General features: G+C 38.7%; 1 protein-coding gene across 20 annotated transcripts in view; it reads right to left on the bottom strand.

Annotated features, from left to right (window-relative positions):
- ATP8B4 (ATPase phospholipid transporting 8B4 (putative)) overlaps window positions 1-23,325 on the bottom strand; it is a 272,767-nt gene that overhangs the window by 120,494 nt on the left and 128,948 nt on the right. For 19 of the 20 annotated variants that reach the window (XM_060618559.3, XM_060618571.3, XM_060618558.3 and 16 more), the window contains 3 exons: window positions 15,875-15,945; window positions 12,377-12,459; window positions 3,163-3,321 (listed from right to left, as the gene is read on the bottom strand). In XM_060618559.3, coding sequence (XP_060474542.3) covers window positions 3,163-3,321; window positions 12,377-12,459; window positions 15,875-15,945 — 313 coding nt within the window. The remainder of the gene's footprint in view (window positions 1-3,162; window positions 3,322-12,376; window positions 12,460-15,874; window positions 15,946-23,325) is intronic. The other variant, XM_078448595.2, reaches the window with a different exon arrangement.

Genomic DNA, 23,325 nt, shown 5'->3' with positions numbered 1-23,325 from the left:
TTCAGCTCAGGCCTTGATCTCAGGTTCGTAAGACTGAGCCTTGGAATATTCTCTCTCTCTCTCTCTCTCTCTCTCTCTCTCTCTCTCTCTTTCCCTCTCTGCCCCTCTGCCATTCACTCATGAAAGAAAGAAAGAAAGAAAGAAAGAAAGAAAGAAAGAAAGAAAGAAAGAAGTTAAATAAATAAATAACCAAAACAAAACAAAACAATCCAATGAATGAGGTATTATTATCCTTATTTCACTAATAATGAAGTATTTAAGTAACTAGGATCAGAACCAGAGTTCAAAACCAGATATATCTAACTTAGAAGCTCTTGATCTTAACCACTATTTTTAAAACTATATGAAATACTCCATTAATTCGTTAATTCACTGACTCATTCAATCAATGTTGTATTTAAGACTGACTCATTCAAATTCCAAACAGGAAATAGATGACGCACTGAACAAGGATAATTGGAGAAAAATTTTTTTATAAAGGGACTCTTTACAAAAGTGTGGGAGGGGGTATAGAGTAAGCAAAAGGTTAATGCAGTAACCAAAGACTTAGTAACAATCAAGAGGTTCCTCTAAGCCAGGGGGAAGGGTGAGTGAGGGGAGGGAGTGGTAACTGGACCCTAAAGGACAATATAGAGTTTGCAGCCTTAAGAAAGACAAACTTTATGCTGAGGGTCCCAGTCAGGCTGAAGTGAGCACACAGGGAGGAAGTTTGGGGAAATAAATACCTTGACCTCAGTGTTCTTTCTCCCTTTGATCTTTTCCTGAGATCCTTCCTTAACTAGAAGCCAAAATTCAAGGAAACCTATTTGGGGAAACCATACAAGTCAGCCTCCCAAGGCAGAAAGAAGAGTGGGAAAGGTGAGAGTAGATCTGGAGGAGCAAATGGAAGACATCCAATGCAAAAATCTACTATGCACCAAATGGTGCTAACTCCTATGGATTCCTTAAATGACTAAGACTCCTACAACTCAGAAACAAGACTTCCTCCTCTCTTGAGTGAAAGAAAAACTATTAACAGAAAGGCATGACCTAGCTGTTAATGCATATTAAACCCCCGTAAATTATAGATTTGTAAAGCAAACCATGTCTGCATCAACTATATTCCTTACACAATCCCTAGTGATAGGTGCAACCAGGGTAATAAAGAAAGAATAGTTAATAATTCACTTTGGATAACTTTCATAAGATCTAATGTTCAGCTGGAACTCATTCCCCAAATTAGATATCTTAAGATTCAGGGTTATGAAAGACTCATCTGTTCAAATCTGACATTGATGAAACCAACCATTCCCAGCCTGTCACTGTTCTAGTTAAGCTTCCTCTTAACATTTGCACCCAGACTCAAGTCAATGCAGGCATTCTCTGCTTTACAAATATCTGCCTCATGAAGGTCCAGTGAACATCCAGTCCATATCACAAAAGAAGAGGATATTCCCTGCTTCTGCCTGCCAAGATCCAAAGGACAGTACCCACTCCCAATTCTCAGTCTATGGAGCAGGCAGTGCATTTGGAATTGAAGCTAGAAGGAAGAAGCAGGGGAGGAAGAAAACTAACATTTATCAAGCATCCTCTTCCACATGCATTGTCTCGCTGAGCCTTTAGAGTGACTCTAATGTATTCATTATCCCCATGTTACAGCTGAAGGAACTAAAGTTTAGGAAGTTTAAGTAACCAAGGCTTAACATCCTACAGCTGGTAAACAAATCTGAACCTAGCTCTGTCCAGTCCAAATTCTGTGAGCTCTTTATTATACCTGCTTGGAGGGAGACCTGTTCAACTTACTACCCCTCTTTCTCCTAGGTATGCACATTTTCCCATAGAGCAAACCTTATGGAGGAAAACTTGGCTTCTGAGTGGCTCACAGCAGCTGTCCTAGCATAACATGCTGTAGCTGAACCATAGCTCAGTCATTCCAAACAAGTTCACAAGAATGCAAACAAAATGTTGGGCTATAGCCCATTCCTAGGATAAAGCTCCTCAATTTCTATGATGACAGGAAGCAGACCAGAAGGGTCCTTCCCATGAAAGGACCTTCAAGAAGTCTCCCCTTCATTGTGTGGGAAGATAAAGGAAGGTTGATATATAAGCCTCTTTTTTCAATGCAAGAGAGATGCAAATAAAAAAATATGTGGTCACAGGTTTATTCCCCTGACTAATGAATGAAAGCATCTGATGAGAGAATTATGAAAGCAGATTCATCCCCAGATAAAAGAACATATACTGCCATATTTCTAGGGATTTCTCAAGTCCGTACAATGGCAATACCCCAAGCAGCAAAAGCCTTACTAAAATCCACAGCTGAAAGTATTTAGGAGGAATTGGGAGGCCTTTTCCAGGTTTGGAACACTTTTGAGTCTTTAATAAACATTTGTTGTTGTTGAGGAAAGTCAGTTAAGAAAAACATTCCAGTTTTGATTGCACATAGTCAACAGACCCAAAAACACGTCTTATTTCGGTGTCATAATAAACAGGATTTTTAAAAATCCAGGGCTGGCAACTGATGCCATGAGTACAATTTGAGTGGCTTTATGTAGTGGAGCTACTGTAAGCTCCCTTAGCAGGAGAATGCCACCTTGGGCCTGTAGAGATAAAGTAGAGATGCAGAAAGCAGCCAGCAGGAAGAGTAAGAGGCACTTCCCCTCCCTCACTGCCTCCATCATGTAGTCTTTCCAGGACCCACTGCCTGCTGACAAATAATAGAAGAAGCTACAGAGTATAAACAGAAATGATTGCAGTATCTCCAAGAAACCTTTTCCAAAAGGATTACCTGACCTTTGCAAACTACAAAATTAACAGCAGAGAGGGGTGGGGGGCTTTGTTTCATCTACTTCCCCCACTTTAAAGTTGATTAATACACACAAGGATGGGCATGACTGAGGTGAAGATAAAGAAAGAAAAATTAAACATTGGGGATCTAGCACCCGCCAAGCAATGAGGGCCCAAGCACCCCTTAAGAATAAGATCATGATGTCAGTGGCTGCTCACACAGGGGGGCCACCCAGACTATTTCCAGAGCAGTGATGCTGTCCTCTGCCGTCAACACAGAGCAGCACCTTGTGTGGAACAGATGCACCATGCTCATCCAACCTGGAGAGATGCAGACTGCCCATGCATATCTCAGGAAGGACTCCCCCATAGCCAACTCTGGGCAGTCATCTGTACCTGCAAATATAACCATTCCGAAACACCAGCTGGTGTTTCTCAGGATGCAGCCCCTCAGGATTATCTTCTCATTGTTGAGGGAGTGCTTGCTGTCCTTCCAAGAGAGAACCCCTGTGAATTTATCTAATTTGTTGTTAGGCGCCTCACAGACAACAGTCCCTGTAAAAAAAAACAAAAACAAAACTTGTTTATGACTCACCTCAAACTCTCTTTGGAAATCCACAGTACTGTGTTACCACCCTGTTTCTAATACACAGGATATTTTTCCTTTTTTTAGACAGTGCAATGTTATGTACACAAGATTGTACTAGAAAAAACAAGCTTGACGGGGGCGGGAGGCGAGGTGAGGAGGCGGGGCGATGAATACAAAGATGGAAATCTATTAAGTGTTTTTAACACAGCTTTCCGCATTGTTCAAATAACAATAGAAACCTTGAGATCCATGGGTTGGTTTTTTTTTTTCCTTAAATAAAAATCATTTACCTGTACTTCTAGTTTGTAACAATGATTTCTGAAAAGATAAAGCAGGGACTGTCCTAAAGGTCTTTCTTACACTCTTTTTACTTACTGTGAACTTTTACAGAGGTTAAGATGGCATACTTCCAGTTTCACAACCAAAGTCAATCAGGCCTTTCTAGGCTCAGAATTTCGGGGGTCCTACTATATCCCCCCACCAAGAAACCTGGACCTTGTTTGCCACATGTGCCTGAGAATGCATGTGATTCTTTTCAGCTGTTGTAGGCTTCTTATCTTGATTAGATGCAGAGTTCTGGGGCCTCTCAAAGCCACCATATAACTTGTCCCAACCTGACCAGAATATGTTTCCAGTTTTTTTTTTTTTTTTTACTTCCAGGCCTATTCCAAACCAAGGGTATGCCCATTCCAAATCAATAAATCAATTCGTTCCATTATTTCAGTAAGAAAATACACTTTCAGGGTGGGGGTTCTTTTGACAGAAAAAGAAACCAGAAATAATCTTGTATGGACCTTTTCACAAAATACAACTATTAGATTAAATGCATTTGCACTGCAAACTGCTGGGGTTAAACTTCAATAAGTAATGAGTACCAAGACTTGAAAGACAGAGGGAGAGAGGGCAAAAAGGGAAAGGAATTAAAAAGAGAGGTGGTGGGGAGATCCAAACAGGGCTCAAACCCAAGTCGGCAGTGAGATTAGCACCTCTCAAGAACAATAAAAATACACGTGTTTAATCAAAGCCAAAGGGAACATACAAAGTGGCATTTGGAAAATACAAAAGGAAGTCTTCCGCACTGACTGGAGAGAAAGGAGACCAGCCCAGCCTACAGAGCCTCTGTAGTTCTCTGTCACACCACTCACCCAGCACCTGAACCTAGAGGCTTCTTACACAGACACCCTTCCTTCCTATGATGATAACTTTTGCTTTTAAAACTCTTAGAGGTGACAGCAGCCAGTTTTCACATGGCCTGATGACTCCTGGCCAACCAGATTACTAACATTGGATCTTGCATGAAAAACAAAAAAATAAACAAAAAACAGAAAGGAGAGAGGGCCTCGGGGCCTAAGGACTGCTTTTTCCAAACTCCTTTTTCCTTTCCCCAGTTATAACAAAGGTGCTGCCTGAATAGCCCCCACTTGGGCATTCACTAGCGGCTTCCTGGACATCCACCACTTATCGAGAGTACTGGCAGGATGATTTGGGTGAGGTTAAATAACCTGCACAAAGTCATTTTTTATACAAAGGGAAGTGGCTAAATTCTGGTTGCTCCCATTATGGCCTATCACTGATATTAAAAAGTAAATTAAAGTTGATGTCAACTGGCCCAAGTTGTTTGGACAATTATGTTGTGGAAGAGGGGACTTTTTCTAAATTCTAAGAATTCAAAGTCTTTTCCTCTTGACCAATAATTTTCATTCCTAAATTTTATAGAACTTTGAATTGAGTATCGCCAGCAAAACTTGCATAAAATATTGGGTTGATAGCAACCCTTAAAGCTTATTCCAGTTTCTTGACCCAAGACTCAATTTCTCAAGTCTTCAAAGTTGGCCACCAAAAAAACATAAATAAATAAAAATGTGTTTTGGGCAAAAACAACATGATACACAGTCCCTGCCAATAGAAATATAAAAAACAGGCTCATTTGATCATTTTTATTGTCGCAAGCAAAGACTGACATGGAGACAAATACAGCCTTGAACATGTTGGCTCACTCCTCCCTGGCCCCAAGGCTCTTCCAACTTCTGGCCTGACACCAAGGGTGTGGTTCTAGACAGGAACAGGCAGTAAGGCCAAGGGGTTCTGCCTTGGTTCTTGGAGGCCAACCCCCAATTCAGCCTTTCTCAAAGAGTGTGGTCCTACTGATTTAAGTACTAAATACAGAGCCTGGTCAAAACAAAGTGGTGGGAACAAAGCCAAAGTACATTTTCTTTTTTTTCTTTTTTGTCTTCAGAAGTACTCAGCTTCCCCTTTCTTAGCCTTGTTAGCATAAAACAAAAGCTTCCAAACTTTTTCTTCCCTTTTCCAAAAAAGGGTAAATAGTTTCCTCTCAAGAGAGCACTGTATTCACGTCGTATCCCCATAGCCTACCATACTGCCTACATAATAAGATCTTAGTGCATATTTGTTGTAGAGATGGAAAAAAATTTCCTATGGTTTCCAAAGAGAAGGTGGGAATTGAGATGGGTGCTAGAGTAGATTTAAGATGAATGAAAGAAGTGGATTTATTTCCATGGTGATAATGATAAAAGAGGAGTGGAAGACCTAGGAGGCTAGCCACCATCATGGGCTTAGGTTGACCTAACTCTAACAAGATACAAACATATCTGAGAACTCTAGGCAGGGAAAGGGGGAACCTTAAAGCACATCAGAAGCAAACAAATAGGTACCCTAGCCATAAAGCATAATAAAGACTAAGGAAAAACTTTAGGACCCTTCTTCCTTTTGTTAATAGTACTGGAAAAGAGTTGGAGGCAGTAAACAGTCAGTTAGACAATGAATGAGAAAACAATTTAGGAAAAATAGTATTTTTTTCTCAGATGGTTATTCACTATAAACATGTTTAGAGCACAAAGTCATCTTTAATGCGCAATGAAACAACTGGGACAAAGATCATGTCAATGAGGAGATAGAAATATAATCAGACTAGCTAGTTTTATGTTTTCCCCTCTGAGGAGAACAGATATGAAAGCAGATAGCAATTCACCCAGTTCACAGTCACACAGAAATATTCTAGGTCCATCCTAGACAAAATCCACAAGATTTTATTCTCACCCTTCCTCAGGACTCTAAATTTAGTCATCTGGGTTGTTGGTTAATAACCAACCTAATAACTTTTTTTACCTAAAGCATTTACCTCCAAATGGAAATCTATAGTTTATCATGAAAATGGAAGTCAATACCCAATATTCCATGATTCTCCAGAGAAGTTGGCTTTCGTGATGTATATTATTATTAGCATTATTTCTTGATTATCTGCACTGCAACTCTTTAATAAGACAAATTATCTACTGAGTAAGACATCATCATTGCTGTTAAAGAGTTTCTCCAGCCAAGAGTTTCTCAGAGTTTAGGAGATTGACCATTAATTGTTGCCCTGATGATGTGATAAATTTTTTTTTCTTAGAAAGAAGAGTGTCACCTTCCTATTTTCTAAAGCCTCTTCATTCTTCAAACTTCAAGCCTCAGCCACCCATCATCACTACCATAATAGCCATATCAATACCAGCAGTAAAAAGGGAAGCTGTTCTTCTTGCCTTTAGATGGAATATATGTCTCCTACAATCATATCAGCTATGCTGTTGGGCTGTGCCTCTGTCCAGGTGAATGGGAAACTATCTGGTAAGTAAAAAGTCATAAGATGTTGACCAAGCCTTTTTTTTTTAACAAAAAAGAGATGTTTGTTTTTGTGTATTTTAATTACACACATGCTATTCTTTATAAAGGACCATAAAATACACCAAGATTCCTGAAATAAAGAGTCAACCTTTCCCTGGTTCGGAACTCAGTATTAACAGTCATACAAAATATGTAAACTTGTCATAAACTGCAAAAAAACAGATCTCAGTCCAGTCAGTAACAATATGCAACAGATTCTTAAACACATTTGCACAATTTATATCCAGCACTTTCCCCAAGGCATAAAAATGTCCAGTCTACAAATGTATAACTGAAAACTATCTCCAGCTACTTATTTATAAAAAGCTTTTCAATTCCCGTAAAACTTTAACATGAAAAATCAAGGCCTGCTCTATTTTTAGACTTGTTACAATATTAGATCAACTTATTTATTTTTCCTTACAAAATTCAACAGACTATTTATCAATTATTTTCTGATGTTAGAAATGTATAAAAACATTTATATAAAAAATTTTTAAATAAATAGATTTACCTACCAAAACCCAAAACACTGTCTTGCATGTACTAGTCTCTACATTTAGCCAACTCTTCTATAAACTCTTGTCAGGGATCCTGACATTCAAGATCACTGAGAACATTGCTGCTTTTTAAAAATATGATGATGTCATCTGAGTCCTAGGTATACTTGATCTCTGGTAATTAATTTTGTGCCTTTCAATTTAGAGTATTCTTAAAATTTATTTCTTATCCTGATCAGGAGCTAGGTTGTCATGCTAATTCCCCTACTTCTCCAATGCTGACTTTCTGCTTGTAGTTCACAGCCTCTTGTGGCTTTCCATAAAATAGGCTTTGCCAGCAGTCTTGGGCTCATATTCTGGCTCCTCCATTTAGTAACCATGTGCCATTGGGAAAATTATTCAATTTTTCTGAATCTCAAATTCCTTGCCCATAAATTAGAGGCAGTAATAATCTCTTCCTCTCAAGGCTATAAGGATTTAATAAGATAATGTGTACAGTTACTTAGCACAATGCCTGGTATATAGTGAGTGTGTTTATGTGTCAACAACGTGCTTAAGGCCTGAGAACTGTAGGACCTTTGCCAAACTAAATTTGGCTCATTCTTTGGGAATGAGCACTTGTTCAAATGTCTGTCTTCCCTGCCGGGCTATCAGCTCTGTGAAAGCAAGGCCTAGGTCTGATTTATTAACCACTGTATCTGCAGGCTTAGCAAGCCCCTGGTCATGTGTTAAATGTATTTTTTACTGAGTAAATGGACAGATGACTGAGTGAATGAATGAAAGAATGAATGAAAGTTTCATGCCATGCCCAAGGAGGTTACTAGCAAGACACTGTCCTCGGGTTTAGGTGCAAAAGTGAGGAGGCAGGAAGACTTATGAGGGATATCCTAAGGCCCTAGCCATCTCAGTTTTGAGTCTTGGTGTCCCCCATGAGGACTTCTCTAGGAATATGAGTGGGAAACTCAGGTCTCCAAATACTTGGAAGATGTGCACTTACGATTCAAAAACAAAAAACTGTAGTTTGGTGCTAGAGAAAGTATTTTGGCAAAGTCTCAGAAGAAAAACCACACAGTAACTAGAAGCAAAAATAACACCATACCCAGATTTGCCCAGAAGTCACAAGCTAAAAGATATACTTAGCACAGACAGAGAGCATGGGAAAGGGCGTGCCTCACATGTCTGTGTCATCTATTAGACCATGCCACAGCTAGGCAGGGCACTTCCAAATGTACACTATGTTGATATCATGCTTTTAGCTTAAACTAAAGGATGCAATATGTGGTTTCACTTCCCACGACTCAAGGAAGGTTTTTCTAGTCATCAGAGGAAAACCTGAAATCTAGTGATAAACCATTATGACAACGGTGAATAAAGACAAAAAAAGGGGAGGGGCTAAAGAAAGGAATGGAGGAGAAAAGGTATCAAAGGAAACTAGATAATACATGTGGAGATATCCTCTAATCCTACACACTTCCCACTGCATCTTGTGCCTAGGAGATGCTTAATAAATGGATTTCATTACTTAATTAATATGGAGAGAGCAATGAAAACAGAATCGGTGAAGAATTACAGAAAATGAGATAATGTATGCTGGGAGACAGCACATGTAAGCTAACACAAAGGGTGGAAGAGGAAGATGGAAATAGATTAGTAATAAATGGAGGGAAGGGAAGAGAGAAACGGGTAGAGAAATGTGTGCTTATAGTATAGAGGGTTCGAATATGTGTGTCAGAGGCAGGGAAAGACTGAAATGAACATGTCTAAACTAGGGTTTGGAAAGAATGGAGTAGAGGAAAAGTTGAAGGCTTTAAGAAAGCAAGAGCTTTAATGGGAAGGATTTAGTGTTTATTAACTATCCCAACACTTTCAAAGACTTTCCATACCACATCTTGCATCACCTTTCTGGTCTTTAAATGTAGCTGCTAACAGGGAAAATATAATTTGTATATTGTGTCTAGTTTATTTCCCCTTAATCCCTCTAGTTATTCCAAGATGCTTTCTTGGAAATAGGAAATCATATTTTAATATAAAGTTCAATTCAAAATATTGCCTTAAACTTTAAGGTAGATTTAAATTCAACACAAAATTCAAGAACAAAAGAGTAAATTCAACAGAAATCTGGTCCTTAGTTCAGTTCTAAACTGAAAAGTGACCACAGTTTAAGTATAAATGATTTCTAAATAGAGAGGTCTGTGTTGCCTTTGAGAAAACAATTATGTTAAAGATTTGATGAGTTACTTATGCTCCATGAAGCAAATTCAAGCCACATCTAGTATGTAATAATTATTAATGTACTTTAAAAACAAATTGTATGAAATATTTTTAAAAACTGTTTTCATAAAGAGGCAAGTCCCTTAACCTTTCAGGATACCCCAGCTATATGAAAGAAACTATTTTAGGTGAGGAAATGTCTTCTGGCTTCAGCCTGAGCAGCACCACTTTTATTGACTTACATGTGGTGCCTATGTGTTAAATTTTGTTTGAAAAAATATTCTGAGATGAAGACCTTATAAAATCACCACAACAGATAAGCCCTCTCTCAGCCACCTGCCCTCCAGGAGCAGGGTACCCAGCACTCTTGCTTCATCCTTCAAGTTCCCATCAGGAAGTTTCTACCTCACCCCATTCTTCCACCCACCATTCCCAATCACTTGACCTTAGGCCCTTCCTTTGCCTTCCCCTGTCTTTCTGGGGCCTCATGTTGATCCTGCCCCCCATTTCTGGCATTTGCAACCATTTATTCATGCACTGAACAAGTATTTATCTAGCACCTATTATGTGCAAGGCATTGTTCTAGGAACTTGGCATATAACAGTGAGCAAAACAAAGATCCCCATGTGGCTTACACTGCAGCAAGCAGAGATGAACAATAAATAATAAACAGAAAATAAATAAGTTATAGAGTATGCCAGATGGTGATATGTGCTATGAGAAAAAGAAAAAGCCAAACAGGGTAGAAGAGATAGAGAGTAAGAGGAGTCATACTCTGACTGAGAAGGAGGATTCTTGGCCCCATTCCTACAGTTGCATGTAAGAAATCAACCTAATCCACCCTGGCCCTTGATGCACTATCCTGGCCTTGACCTATGATCAGAATTCTTGGAGGGTATGGTAAAGACAGCACTCAACAAATGTATCTGCTTGTTATTTCCCAGCCTCCCTTGCATTTGGGCCAGGCCCATGTGACTCACACTGGTCAACAAAATGTCAAAGGAAGAAGCAGTTAAAAGTCAGTGTGTCCTTGCTTTAGTGTGGTGACCTTAGAGGCCATTAGTCTAGGCACCATGGCTATAAGATGGAAAAGGCCGCCTGACCTACATCAGAATATGACATGCACAAGAAAAAAACTTTTACTGTTTACACCGCTAAGATTTCTTAGTGTCTGAACTGAATCACAGTATGAAAAAAGTGAAGTGGGCAATTATAACAATAATTTTCTGCTTTTTTATGGTAAAGAAGACTAAAAAGCAGGAATTTTTACCTCCTCATAGATTGATAGAGGAATAAAGGTACAATTCTGCCAGGAAAGAAATGAGTAATGGTAAATTATATTTAGGTTGCCCTTTTAGGACTCCATAAATATTCTATGAAATATTTTAAGCAAGTATTTTGATTCATGAAAAGAATTTACTTTCCTTGGATTCAAAGAACAGTAAATTTTCATTGAAAAAATTACTTAGTAGAAAATGTATAATTTGTTTTACTCCAATCAAAGTATTTCTTGGGCCATTTAAAGTTTCCTGGCTATTCCCCTGACTTAAATCTCAAACTGGAGGAATATTTTTTTCTATAAACATTTATTATAACAGCACACATTTAATAGAGATGAAAATATTAACAGCCTCTAGACAGAGTTTATAAGCAAATGCAAAGTACAGGCAATATAAACTCTAAGCGGTGCACTGGGGAAATTTGACAATTTAAAATTCACCAGTGCTTTAACTCATAGGATCATGCTAGGACGCCTGACCACATTTTCCTTTAAATAGACTCCAAAGAAAATATTTGGAAGACCGTCTCAAACTCAAAGATTCATTAATAAATAAAACTAGTCTATATGGAAATATTTGTGTTCAAGGACAGACATACAAATGTGTAAAGCAAGAGACCACTGAACCCAAAGATTCTCCCATAGCCTATTCTGGTGCCTATAGCCCTACTGTTAATGGTTCTTTCCTTTTACTCTTGAAGGATTTTGCTTCTCTGTGACAACTTTAACAGAAAATAACAAGACATAGGTGGAACAGAACAGGCAGAGGAGATGGTTTCCCATGCTGAGAAGAAGGGACTGGGTTGAGTGGTGTGAAAGTTGTGATAAGGAAACCATGGTCTCAAAGAGCAACAGCTGACCGACTTACTAATAAATCAGAATTTTCTTCCTGAACACTTACTACCTTTAAGACATTATGCCAGGCACTATGCAAGATACAGAAATATATGAGGCTGGATTATTTTCTTGGCAAACTTTGCAGTCTAGTATTTGGTCTTTGTCATGGAGCCAAAAAATAGATGAATGGTTAGACTTAGAGCTAGAAGTACAAGTATGGCTTGTGTTCATCCACAGCAAATCTGCACAGGACCCCAGGGAGGCCAAGGTCAGGCAAAGGAAGGGTATTGTGGGACTAAAGGAAATGAGATCTACAGAAGAGGAAACAAGGATGAAATGAACAATGAACTAATAAAGCCATTCTCCCCTTGGTAAACATTTTTACTCTTTTGCATGAGATTACAGGCTTTGATGCCTGCAGAATTTTATGTCCTTCCACCAAGTAAAAAGAAACATGAATTAAATTTCCGATAATTATTTCATTACATTACTTTTTGGTTTTGTGATTTTTGTTTGTCTGTTTTAAACACTTACCATCAAACTTTGCAAGTCTGCTAATATCTGCTCCAAGTTCTGAGGTAACTGATAGTGCATGGCGGACTTTCAGGTTCGTTTCCCTATGAAATTAATTGACACAACATGAATTTTTACATGGAACAGCCCAATAGCATCTTACATAAAGTAATCAGGCGGGTGCAGCACATGCAAAACCCAACATAAGAGATTCAAGAAACTCCCTTCAAATGTCATTCACACCTCTCACAATGTCTCAGTAAAGTGGACAGGGCTTTGCATGCTCCCGAGAGTTGGCATTCCACCCATGGCACATCTGCATAACAACACAGTAATCTGTTTTGTTATTTGAAAGAACAGAGTACATAATAAATATGGTTTCATTCGAACCTACTCAGACATCATGCATGAGTTACAAAACACATTAGGAATGGGAACACAGTTGCCAAATAAAGGAGGCCAGTATCACTCTGGAGTCTACTATCTACATGAGAATTTTACTTGTAAAAGATGGTCATGGCTAATTTCACAGTAGCTGCAATTTAAATGGGAAGGGGAATATAGCTTTCTGCCCTGTGGAGAATCAAGCCCAAAATCCCACAAGTCTGGAATCATACAACCAGACAGGAACTCAGCAGGTCGTAGTGAGCTGGTCATCTTCTTTCAGGCAGAACCACAGATACATTGGACAGATGGCCCTGTGGTCCTCATGTAATGACCAGTTGTGAAGATTCTATGGCCATTACTCACATCTCGCATGTAAGGGCTTGACATGCTGGTTTTCTCACTGAGTTCAACCTAGTTTTCTTCTACTGTAGCTTAACATCATTGGTCAGAGTTCTTTTGTGGAAATGTTTAGTAGTGAGTTCACTCAGTCAGCAAATACTGATTGAATACATACCATAGTCACCCATGAGATTCAGTGCTGCCCCACAAGGGTTACTGTTCTCTTGAGGGAAAGAAGTGGTAGGTAAAAAGCAAATATCACCATTTGGAATGACAAACCATGAAATAACTGAATTCAGAGAACCAAGAAGCAGGTACTTGAGAGGGCATTTAATCTAAAATTCCCATAAAGGAGTTTCACAATGATATGACAGCATGAAACCAATTCAAGGAGTACCCCCTTGGTGAAATAGCTTTCTGTAGGAGACACTAAGTTGGATATATAATTGCAGTTACCTTGTTTAAAACTAATCTCATGGCTCAGTCTTTGCCAAATCTATCAACTCCTAAGAGGCAGAAATGAGTAGGGGTTGAGATACTCAAGAAGAACTTCAAACTGAGGTAGAAATTGAGCTGGGCTTGAAGAACAAGAGTGAGATAGTGGCATTGAGGCCAAAGGGCCAATGTGCCCATCGTTTAAGCAAACTTATATTAGGCAGTGGCACCAGTTAAGCAAGACAGCCATCGTTCCTTAACCTAGCTCTACACAACGTGTCATTCATCAAGGTTTATCACCTTTTTAAGCTACTTCCTCAGAATTCTCTCCAGCATCTCACGTCCATCTTCAGATGTGTAAACTAAAAGGGAAAAGTAATCCCCAAGACTCCTAATTAATAGTGTTGTGTCATGCCATAGTCTTCTTCCTATGCCTCAGTATCTTGGCTTCAAACTTCAAAATGACTTTCAGCATAAGAAATAATACACAAAGATCCTGTATACCCTTTCCTTAGTTTCCCCAACAGCAACATTTTGCAAAACTATCACGATGTCACAATATCACAATGGACACCGATACAGTCAAGATGGGGAACACTGACATCACATATAGCCACACACACTTCCCTGCCTCCACCAACCACTAATCAGTGGTCCCTTTCTATCATTTTGCCAATTCAAGAATGCTACATAAATGGACCTTTGGGATGTGACCTTTTGGGATTGGCTTTTTTACTCATCATAATTCTCTGAAGATTTATCCATGTTGTTGAATGCATCAATAGCATTCCTTTTTATTGCTCAATAGTGTTCTACGGTATGGATATACCACCGTTTGTTCAACCTGTTGAAGGATATCCACGTTGTTTCTAATTTTTGGATGTTACACATAAAGCTGCCATAAACATTTGTGTACGAGTTTTTGTGTACCTTAAGTCTTTATTTCCATGGTATAAATGTACAGGAGTGAAATTACTGGGTTGTCTGGTAGTTGCATGTTTAGCTTTTTAAGAAACTGCCAAACTATTTTCCAGAGTGATTGTAGTATTTTACATTCCTATCAGCAATATGTGAGTGATCATGTTTCTCTAAATCCTTGCCAGCATTTGGAGCTGTCACTATTTTTAATTTTAGCCATTCTGATAGGTATGTACTGACATCTCATTGTGGTTTTAATTTTAATGTCCCAAAGGACTAATGATGTTGAACATCTTTTTATGTGTTTATTGGCCATCTGTATGTCATCTCTGGTGAAATGTCCCTTCATATCATTTGCTAATTTACTAATTAGATTGTTTTCTTAATATTGAGTTTTCAGCATTTTTCAAATATTCAAGATAAAAATATTTTGTCAGACAGACAGTTTGCAAATATTTTCTCCTAGTCCGTAGTTTGTTTTTTTCATCCTGTTAACAAGGCCTTTTGCACAGTTACAATTTTTAATTTGAGGAAGTCTGATTTATCCAATTTTCCTTTTATGAATTATATGCTTTTTGTGTCAAGTCTAAGACCTCTTTGACTAGCTCTAGATCTTGAAGATTTTCTCCTACGGTATTCTCTAAAAGTTTTATAGCTTTATGTTTTACATTTGAATTCAATTTCCTTAAAAGTTACAGGGCGATTCAAATTGTCTACTTCACATTGAGTTTGTTGTGGTACTTTGTGTTGTGATGAAGTGGTCTTTTTCATCTAAGTTGTTAAATATGTATGTATAAAACTGCTTGGAGGATTTTCTCAACCTTCTGGCATCTTCATGATCTGTCATAATATCCCCTGGTTCATTCATGATATTGCTATTTTGTGTCTTTTTTTTTTCTTTTTCAGTGTTCCTAAGGTTTACCAAATTTATTGATGTATTCAAAGAATCAGCTCTTTGTTTCATCGATTTTTCTCTTTTTGTTTTCTGCTTTCAAGTTCACTGATTTCTGCTCTTATCTTCATCTGCTTCCTTCTGTTTGCTTTGGGTTTATACTGTTATTTTAGAGGTTCTTGGGATGGGATATTGCATTATTGATTTGAGATTCTTTTTTTCTTTTCAAGTGTATGCATATAGTGCCATAAATTTCCCTCTCAGCACTATTTTAGCTACTGCCTAAATCAAGGGTAGGACCACCCAGGCCAAATAGACATAGATCTATTTAACTCACTGTTTCTCAAAGAAAATAAATTCAAGAGAAAAGACAGAGCTTTCTACAGATCCACAAAGTAATTAACAAATAATAGAATTTGCAAGTTATATTCCTAGTTGTTCCAAGAAAATTAAGTGAAAAATAAGATTTAGGTTAAGTCCTGTTCCTAAAGCTATTACTGTTAAACTAAAAATGAATCTAATTCATTATTCTGACTTTAATAACTTACCCATCAAGCTCAGCAGTTTCAATATAACAGAGGCCATGTGGCTCACTACTTGATAGGAGAAGCAGATCAGCCTATTTAAAAAAAAATCATCAAGAACACTTGAGAAGGGAAGAGTGGTTGAAAGCCTTCTATGTTGGATCATCCCTCCACTACTTACTAATGAGCCAGGAGTGCCTTAGGAAAAAAAAATGAGAGAGGTAAAATCCTGTTCCACTTTTCTGCTACATGCCTCAAATACAACCTTCCCTCTACTTCTCTGTTCCTGTTGAGCACACCCCTTGAATATCAGAATATAAGCAAGGGCTAGGGGGTATCATATAAATTTATAGCTGCTTCATTTACTTTTTTGTTTGCAAAAATATATATAAAATTCTTTCTTGTCTTGATAAATACTAATGGAAAATATACAACTTTCCCCAATAAGTAAGATCATTTTAATTCCCTAGTATTATCCTTTAAGAGTAGGGGGTAGGCAAAGCTGATGGGGAAAAGACAGAAGTAAAGTAGGAGGAAATTGAAAATCACAGAAAAAATAAGGCAGGCACGGAAAATTTTAAAAAAGAAAAAAAATAAAAACATTAAAAAAAGAAAAAGATGATGGGTATAAATAAGGGAAAAGATAATATAAAACAGGGGCTAAGCAAGAGGCAAGACAGAATAGAAAATGCTCTAAATGACAGCAGACAACATCCAGAAACTAAGTAGTTGGTCTTTCACAGAAATAAATCATTCTGTTCAGCTGTCCATTTGAGCTTTAAAAATGACCTTTCACAATTCGGTTTTAGAATTCTGGCTGCTTCCTATACTGGGGAATCGTTCATTTCAAATTTCATTTTTAAATAAGGGTTTTTATGAAATTCTGAAAGATTTGAAGATCTAAAATGAATTCACTAAAATTCTAACAATTACTTTGACACATTAGCCTAACAAGTGTGTCGCACTGTTTGAATGTACAATTGGCATTCCAAATCTGTGCAATTTTCTTACCTTTGTTTTTTCAATTATTAGAATTGTCTCATTCTCAAGTCCTGGAGGTTTGGGTTTTTTAATGTTTGGAGAGAGGGGAGGGGAGGGGAGGGGAGGGCAGAGAGAGAGAGAGAGAGAGAGAAAGAAAGAAAGAAAGAAAGAAAGAAAGAAAGAAAGAAAGAGAATCCCAGCCAGGCTCCACACTATCAGCTTGGAGCCCAAAATGGGACTCGATCCCACAAACTATGGGATCATGCCCTGAGAGAAAATCAAGAGTCAGATGTTTAACGGACTGAGCCACCCAAGCACCCCAAGTCCTGGAGATTAAATTTATAATCAACCCACTCATTTCATTGCCTCAAGCTTTTTTATTTCCAACTCAAATATAGGCAAGGGGTGTCTGTGTGTGGGTACACATGTGCATGTTCAGTTTTGTTTCAATTGTGACAAAACAGAATTAAGAAACAACTCAGTGACAAGCCCCTAAAGCTATAAATGGGTTTATATTATCAAGACTCCTCTTCAGCTCCAATACAAGAGTCACAGAGGCCTGAGGAGGCAAAAATTATTTTCTGACTAATCACAACGTGCCTACAGCAAACCCACCATAGAGAGAATATGTAAAGAGTTGTACACCATTCTTGAGCCAAAATTACCCACTATGTTTTTAAAGAGAAAAAAATGTTTTTGAAAATTTACCTTGGTCTTACTTCTCACAATTTAAATATCAGTGAATATGATAGCAGTATAACTTCATGTTCTTTGGGCCTATGCCTCTCCTCCCTTGAGCTTAATAGGATCATTTTACACAAAATCCAGAATGCTCGATCATCATCTGTGACTGAAAATAGTTATGAAGTACAGAGAAAGATCTTGATTTGTATCTAGAGCGACTTCTCTTCTAAACTGTACAGTAAGTCTGATTCAACATTCCTATTTAATATTGAGTTTAGCAGCTTAATACTTATATTTTTGTTAGACAAAGGGAGGAGTCATCCACTGCTGGCTCAGAACATGTGACTGAGGCACCACCATTTGGCAAGTGGATTCTCTCCTGAACAGTAACTCAACTTCCTAAAGGCTGTGACTGAGAATTAGAAAGCCCACAGGTTCTAAGCAAACATCTGCCCTGACTACCTCCTGGGAAGTTGGGACAACTACCTTCCTACCTTCAACCTTCCCCACTCTTCCTGTCCCTTCTGTTGTCATCTTTTTCTTTGATGACTTCTGAACCTTGCTCCTGCTTCCCTATTCCCTGATCTCTGCATGCCCTTCATTCATCCCTATTCTCCCTGCCCCACTGACTGAGCTTTGGCGTTCCTTTTTGCTCCCTTGAAGTTTTTAAATTCATTATAGTTGAGAAGGAAATGTGAAGGGGCAGGACCAAGAGGGGGCATGCAGAGAAATAAGTGGTCTGCCCACTCACAATCATGCAGCACTCCTATTTCCAGGTGCACTCAGTAAGAATTCTGAAAAGAAAAGGAGAAGAGAGATGCAATAACAGCCCTGTCAGTCCCTGGTCATCATGCTTTTGTCAGAGGTTCTGGGCCAGACGTGGAGGAACATAAGGGAGGTCTTAGAGCCCAACCAGCCCGTGACTCTGAGTCCCAGACCAGGCCTCCTGAAGCTGACCCCTTCAGTATCTGCCAGGGTACCCAATTCTTAGTGGATCCAGAAACTTGTGTTTGAGTTGCAGGGGTTTGTAACACCAGTGTTCAGTGAGAGCTTACTCCCACAGAAATCCTGTAGTGTAGGTCCTGTTGTTATTCCCACTTCACAGATGAGCAAAGTGAGGCCCAGAGAGGTTCAGTAACTTGTTTGAGGCCACAAGTGACACATGAATCCAGGCAATTTAAGGTGAGAATACTAAAATGAATAAAAACCTCTTTCCTTCAAGGATTTTATAGTTTAGTAAAGGCAGAATACAATACAGGTTCTAAAGGTCTTATTACCAAAGTGCTATGGGGGGAGTGCAAATGAGGTAGAGTACATCAGGTTGGTAGCCAACGAATGGCTTTATGGAAGATTCTGGATGGAATAACGGGAGGTGTCCCCAGGCAGAGACATGAGCAGGAGTTAAGAACAGAGAAAGAGGGGCGTCTGCGTGGCTCAGTCAGCTGAGCATCTGACTTCCACTCAGGTCATGATCTCCCGGTTTGTGGGTTCAAGCCCCACGTCAGGCTCTGTACTGACAGCTTGGAGCCTGAGGCCTGCTTCACATTCTGTGTCTCCTTCTCTCTCTACCCCTCCCCCACTCATATTCTCTCTCTCTCTCTCTCTCTCTCTCAAAAATAGACACTAAAAAGAAAAAAAAAAAAAAACAACAACAAAGAAACGAAAGCACATTTATTGGAACTCACAAATGTGCCAGGAAAATAGTCGTTAATTCCTACCAAAAACATCTTCCTCAGATACCATTTGTACTTTCTTCTCTCAATTATTGGTGACTTTTCCCCATGTCCTGCCAAGAGAAGTTCAACTATGTCCCCCAAGGATGAAGCAGTGTTTTCCAACACAATGCCCTTTCCTCCACCTTCCACATACAACAAAAAGCCCAAGCAATTGCTTCATAGAAACCTTAAACAAATACTTCAATCAGAGGAAACTTAAGAATCCACTGAACACCTTTGAGTTCTCACAACCAACAACACTGTCCTCATAGATTGATTAGGCATAATTAATGTTTGCTGAATTGAAGAATTCAGAATAAAGCAAAATCTCAAGCAATGAGAACACCTAAAAGCTGTACAATTCTTTAAGAGTTTATAAAACAAAGAGTTTATAAAACTCTCCACAATTCCGTCACTTTATTCTTTCAACAATCCTGTGAGAAGATAATATTGTTCCTGTTGTGTGAATAAGAAATGTGGGAAATTTATCTCTGGCCCCACAAGCAGTAGATGAACTAAATTAATTCATGTAACATCCATAGCCTTTACAAAGTCATGGTGAGAGCTTTGTCACTTCTAAAAGGCCCTAAGGGATTTAATGCCCTGCTCATGCCACACAGTTTAAAGGGCAGAGCTAGAACTAGAATTTATAACTCTGTTCCCAGATGTATACTCTTTCCTCTCTCTGGGTGGCTACAAAATCACTGGACCAGGACAAACAGAAAGTGTTTTGTTTTGTTTTGCTTTGTTGGTGTTTAAAAACCAAAACCACAATGGTTAAGAATAGTGGGATATTAACCCCATAACCTGATGAAAAGATAAATTTGTAGAATTAATTGGAATGTCCTATCTGAATCTCCCTATTAAGTCATTCTGGTACATGGAGCTCCTAATCTTCTTTACTATCTACAATATTATCTTTTACTTTTGTAGTCCCCAAATAAAAATCCAAAATGGCTCATGCAGTATGAGTATACTTATAGGAAAATAGGTTTGATACAGACAAGAATCAGGATGGAGTTGTAAAAATGAAAATATGTAAGATTGTGGGTGATATTTTTATTTAACGTTTAAATTTCAGATCAAACAAATGCATGTTGAGTGTCTACTAACATGTATTAGATACATCTAAAACATGTTTTTAATAATTAACTTTTTGAGAAGAATAAGAAAAGGATGGAAGAAAGGAGAAAAGGAGAATAATAATGATCATAGCTTTTACTTACTTTACTAATTTTTACTTTCTTTAGTCAAAAAGAATCCTTACCTTGTATATTTCACCCCCCCCAAATGAATAATTGCTTATAAACAAAACACTGACCATGTATTTTTTTCTAATGTAGAAAATGGCATGCTACCACCTCTCTATACTTTAGCAAGAAGCTTCTTTTTCAGTGCAGCTTACACAAATGTTTTAAAAAAAACTTCCTCTGGAAATTTTCAACTTTCTACTGTCTCACATATTTTTAAAAGTGAAAGAGGGCTTATTTACAACAATTAGTGTGAAGCAAGTAATTCTGACTTGAAGCTATAAAATTTTAAATAACAAAGAGGGCAATGAGACCACCACATGGCCTCTCTAGAAGGGACTAAGGTGCTGCAAAAAATGATACGAGATGCCCTGATGGGTGAGAGAGCCAAAGCCCACCCTTGGTCAGTACTGGAGTTGAGGTCAGATCCATCTTTCTAGTTCTTTAATTTCTAAAGGTGATATTTCCAATTCAGGTAGCAGACGAATGCCTTTGTTTTAAAACAAAACCTTTACTGTTGTAAACACCTAAAAAATGAATGCCTTTCTTCTAGGGGGATGGGGACAGTAGAGGAAGAGAGGACACTCGTTCAAATGTTCAAATATGGTCATGTCCAGTAAGGGGTTTATTTCTACCACCAGGTAGGAAAATGAAAACAAAACAAGGTTACTGCTGTCAAGTAAAGGAGGAAGGTGTGCCTGACTCCCAGGGTCCAAGTTCTGGCACTAATAAAGACCTTTGCAGTGTGTTTGTCTGACCATTTACTTGGTTCTTCTTATGCAAGCCAATCTCATTGCAGTAAGTGAATCACACTCTTCATTTTCCCCTCCTGGTCCCAAAATTAAACTAGGAGCTCTGGAAGTTCAGCCCAAACATGTTTTAAAATTTCTTTTTAAGTGAGGAGTAGTGAGGGTTCCTTGTCTGGAAAACAAAGGTAACTTCTGAATATGCCAGCTAATTAGCCATCACAGGCAAGCTCCTTTCCTTGCTTAAAATAGAATAAGCTGACATAAATTAATTTAGAATTCTAAGTATGAACAACTAGAGGTTATGCATCAGAATTAAGTACAACATTCTATGGTCACTTCACTTCCAGCACCCAAGCCTGAAGACCCTAACTTAGGAAACCCAGGTTCAAGGCAATTGGGATGACTTTTAATGGGGTAAGGAGCCAGCATATGGTAGCAATTAGGAGTGGAGTTAAAATCCAGATGGCCTGTGTTTAACTCCTAGCTCTCCTATTGGCAAGCTATTTGATGGCACTGTTTTCTCATCTGTAAAATGGGAACAATAATAGAACAACCTGCCTTCCTTGAGCTAATGTAAAGATTAAATGAGCTAATCCTCAGGGAGCAGGAGGCATATTCATACTTCTAAATTATTATAGCAGTTCACCCATAAAAACATTGGCCCTTAGAAAAAGTTTTGTAGATGCCAAGTAGCTGGACAGACATAGAAAAATTCTGAAACAAAGTGAGATAATCAAGAGACACTACAGAGTTTTGGCATTTGAAGAACTCCTTTCTTCACTTATCCAAAGATTAAACCAATAGAACTATAATTATAGGAATCAGACCAAGATCAATGGAGATAAACACATCATTCTTGTTATTAATAAAGTTGCTGGAGACCAGGCTATAGGTCTGTGGGCCAAATGGGCTTGCTAATACTTGATCCCTGTTAGGTTCACCTAGCTGTAGATAAAGGGAGCTCTAAACTACCTGGACCTTCCAAGCACCTCCACCACAAGGATTTGCTTTTGTAAAATTGTTGGAATGAAAGAGCAGGGCTGAATGTACTGTGAACACAGGCAGAGCCCAAAGAGAAGGGGAAGGAAGGAGGCTCTGGGTCATGGGCACCACTCCCTGCCCCCAAACCCAGCAATCACAGAAGTCACTCCTGAGAGAGGGATGTGGGCAAGGTAGTACAAAAAGCTCAAAAGATTATTTTGGTGCTGCCCCTCCAAGTGAAAATGTAAAGAACTGGATGTAGAGAAGAGTGGAGAATAAGCATTCCCATCCCATCATGTAGCCACAATAAAAAGGCCACATCTGTGCCATCCAATCAAGCAGCCCCAAGTCACATATAGCTATCTAAATCTAAATGTTTTTAAAAATCAAAATTAATTAAAATTTAATAAAATTTTAGGGGCACCTGGGTGGCTCAGTTGGTTGGGCGTCCAACTTTGGCTCAGGTCATGATCTCATGGTCCACAAGTTCGAGCCCAGAGCCTGCTTCAGATTCTGTGTCTCCCTCTCTCTCTCTCTGCCCCTCCCCCACTCAAGCTCTCTCAAACAAACATTTAAAAAAATTTTTTAATTGAAATTAAATAAAATTTTAAATTCAGTTCCTCAGTTGCACTGGTCACATTTTATGCGCTCAGTGTCCACACGGGGCTGTTGGCTGTCACACTGGACAGCACAAATATACAGTCCCATCACTGCAGAAAGTTCTTTTTTTTTTTTAAGTTTATTTATTTTGAGACAGAGAGAGAGGGAGAGAGAGAGGGAGTGGGGGAGGGGAGAGAGAGGGAGAATCCCAAGCAGGCTCTGCATTGTCAGCACAGAGCCTGCTGAGGGGCTGAAACACACAAACTTCAAGATCATGACTTGAGCTGAAATCAAGACTCAGATGCTTAACCAACGGAGCCACCCAGGCACCTCTCACTGAAGGAAGTTCTACTGGACAGTGCTGGGACACATGGATCACTGACTTCATGGAAATTTGTCTAAATGTGTGATTCATTTTAAACCAACGCTAATGAAACACCTATTGAACTGGTCTTCTTTCACCTGATGTGTGCACTTACACTTGCCTTCCATGCATCATTCCATAGACAGTTTTG

The sequence above is a fragment of the Panthera onca genome, chromosome B3, assembly GCF_046562875.1.
Source record: "Panthera onca isolate mPanOnc1 chromosome B3, mPanOnc1 haplotype 2, whole genome shotgun sequence".
NCBI lineage: Eukaryota > Metazoa > Chordata > Mammalia > Carnivora > Felidae > Panthera > Panthera onca.
This window is presented reverse-complemented; position numbering and strand designations above follow the sequence as displayed.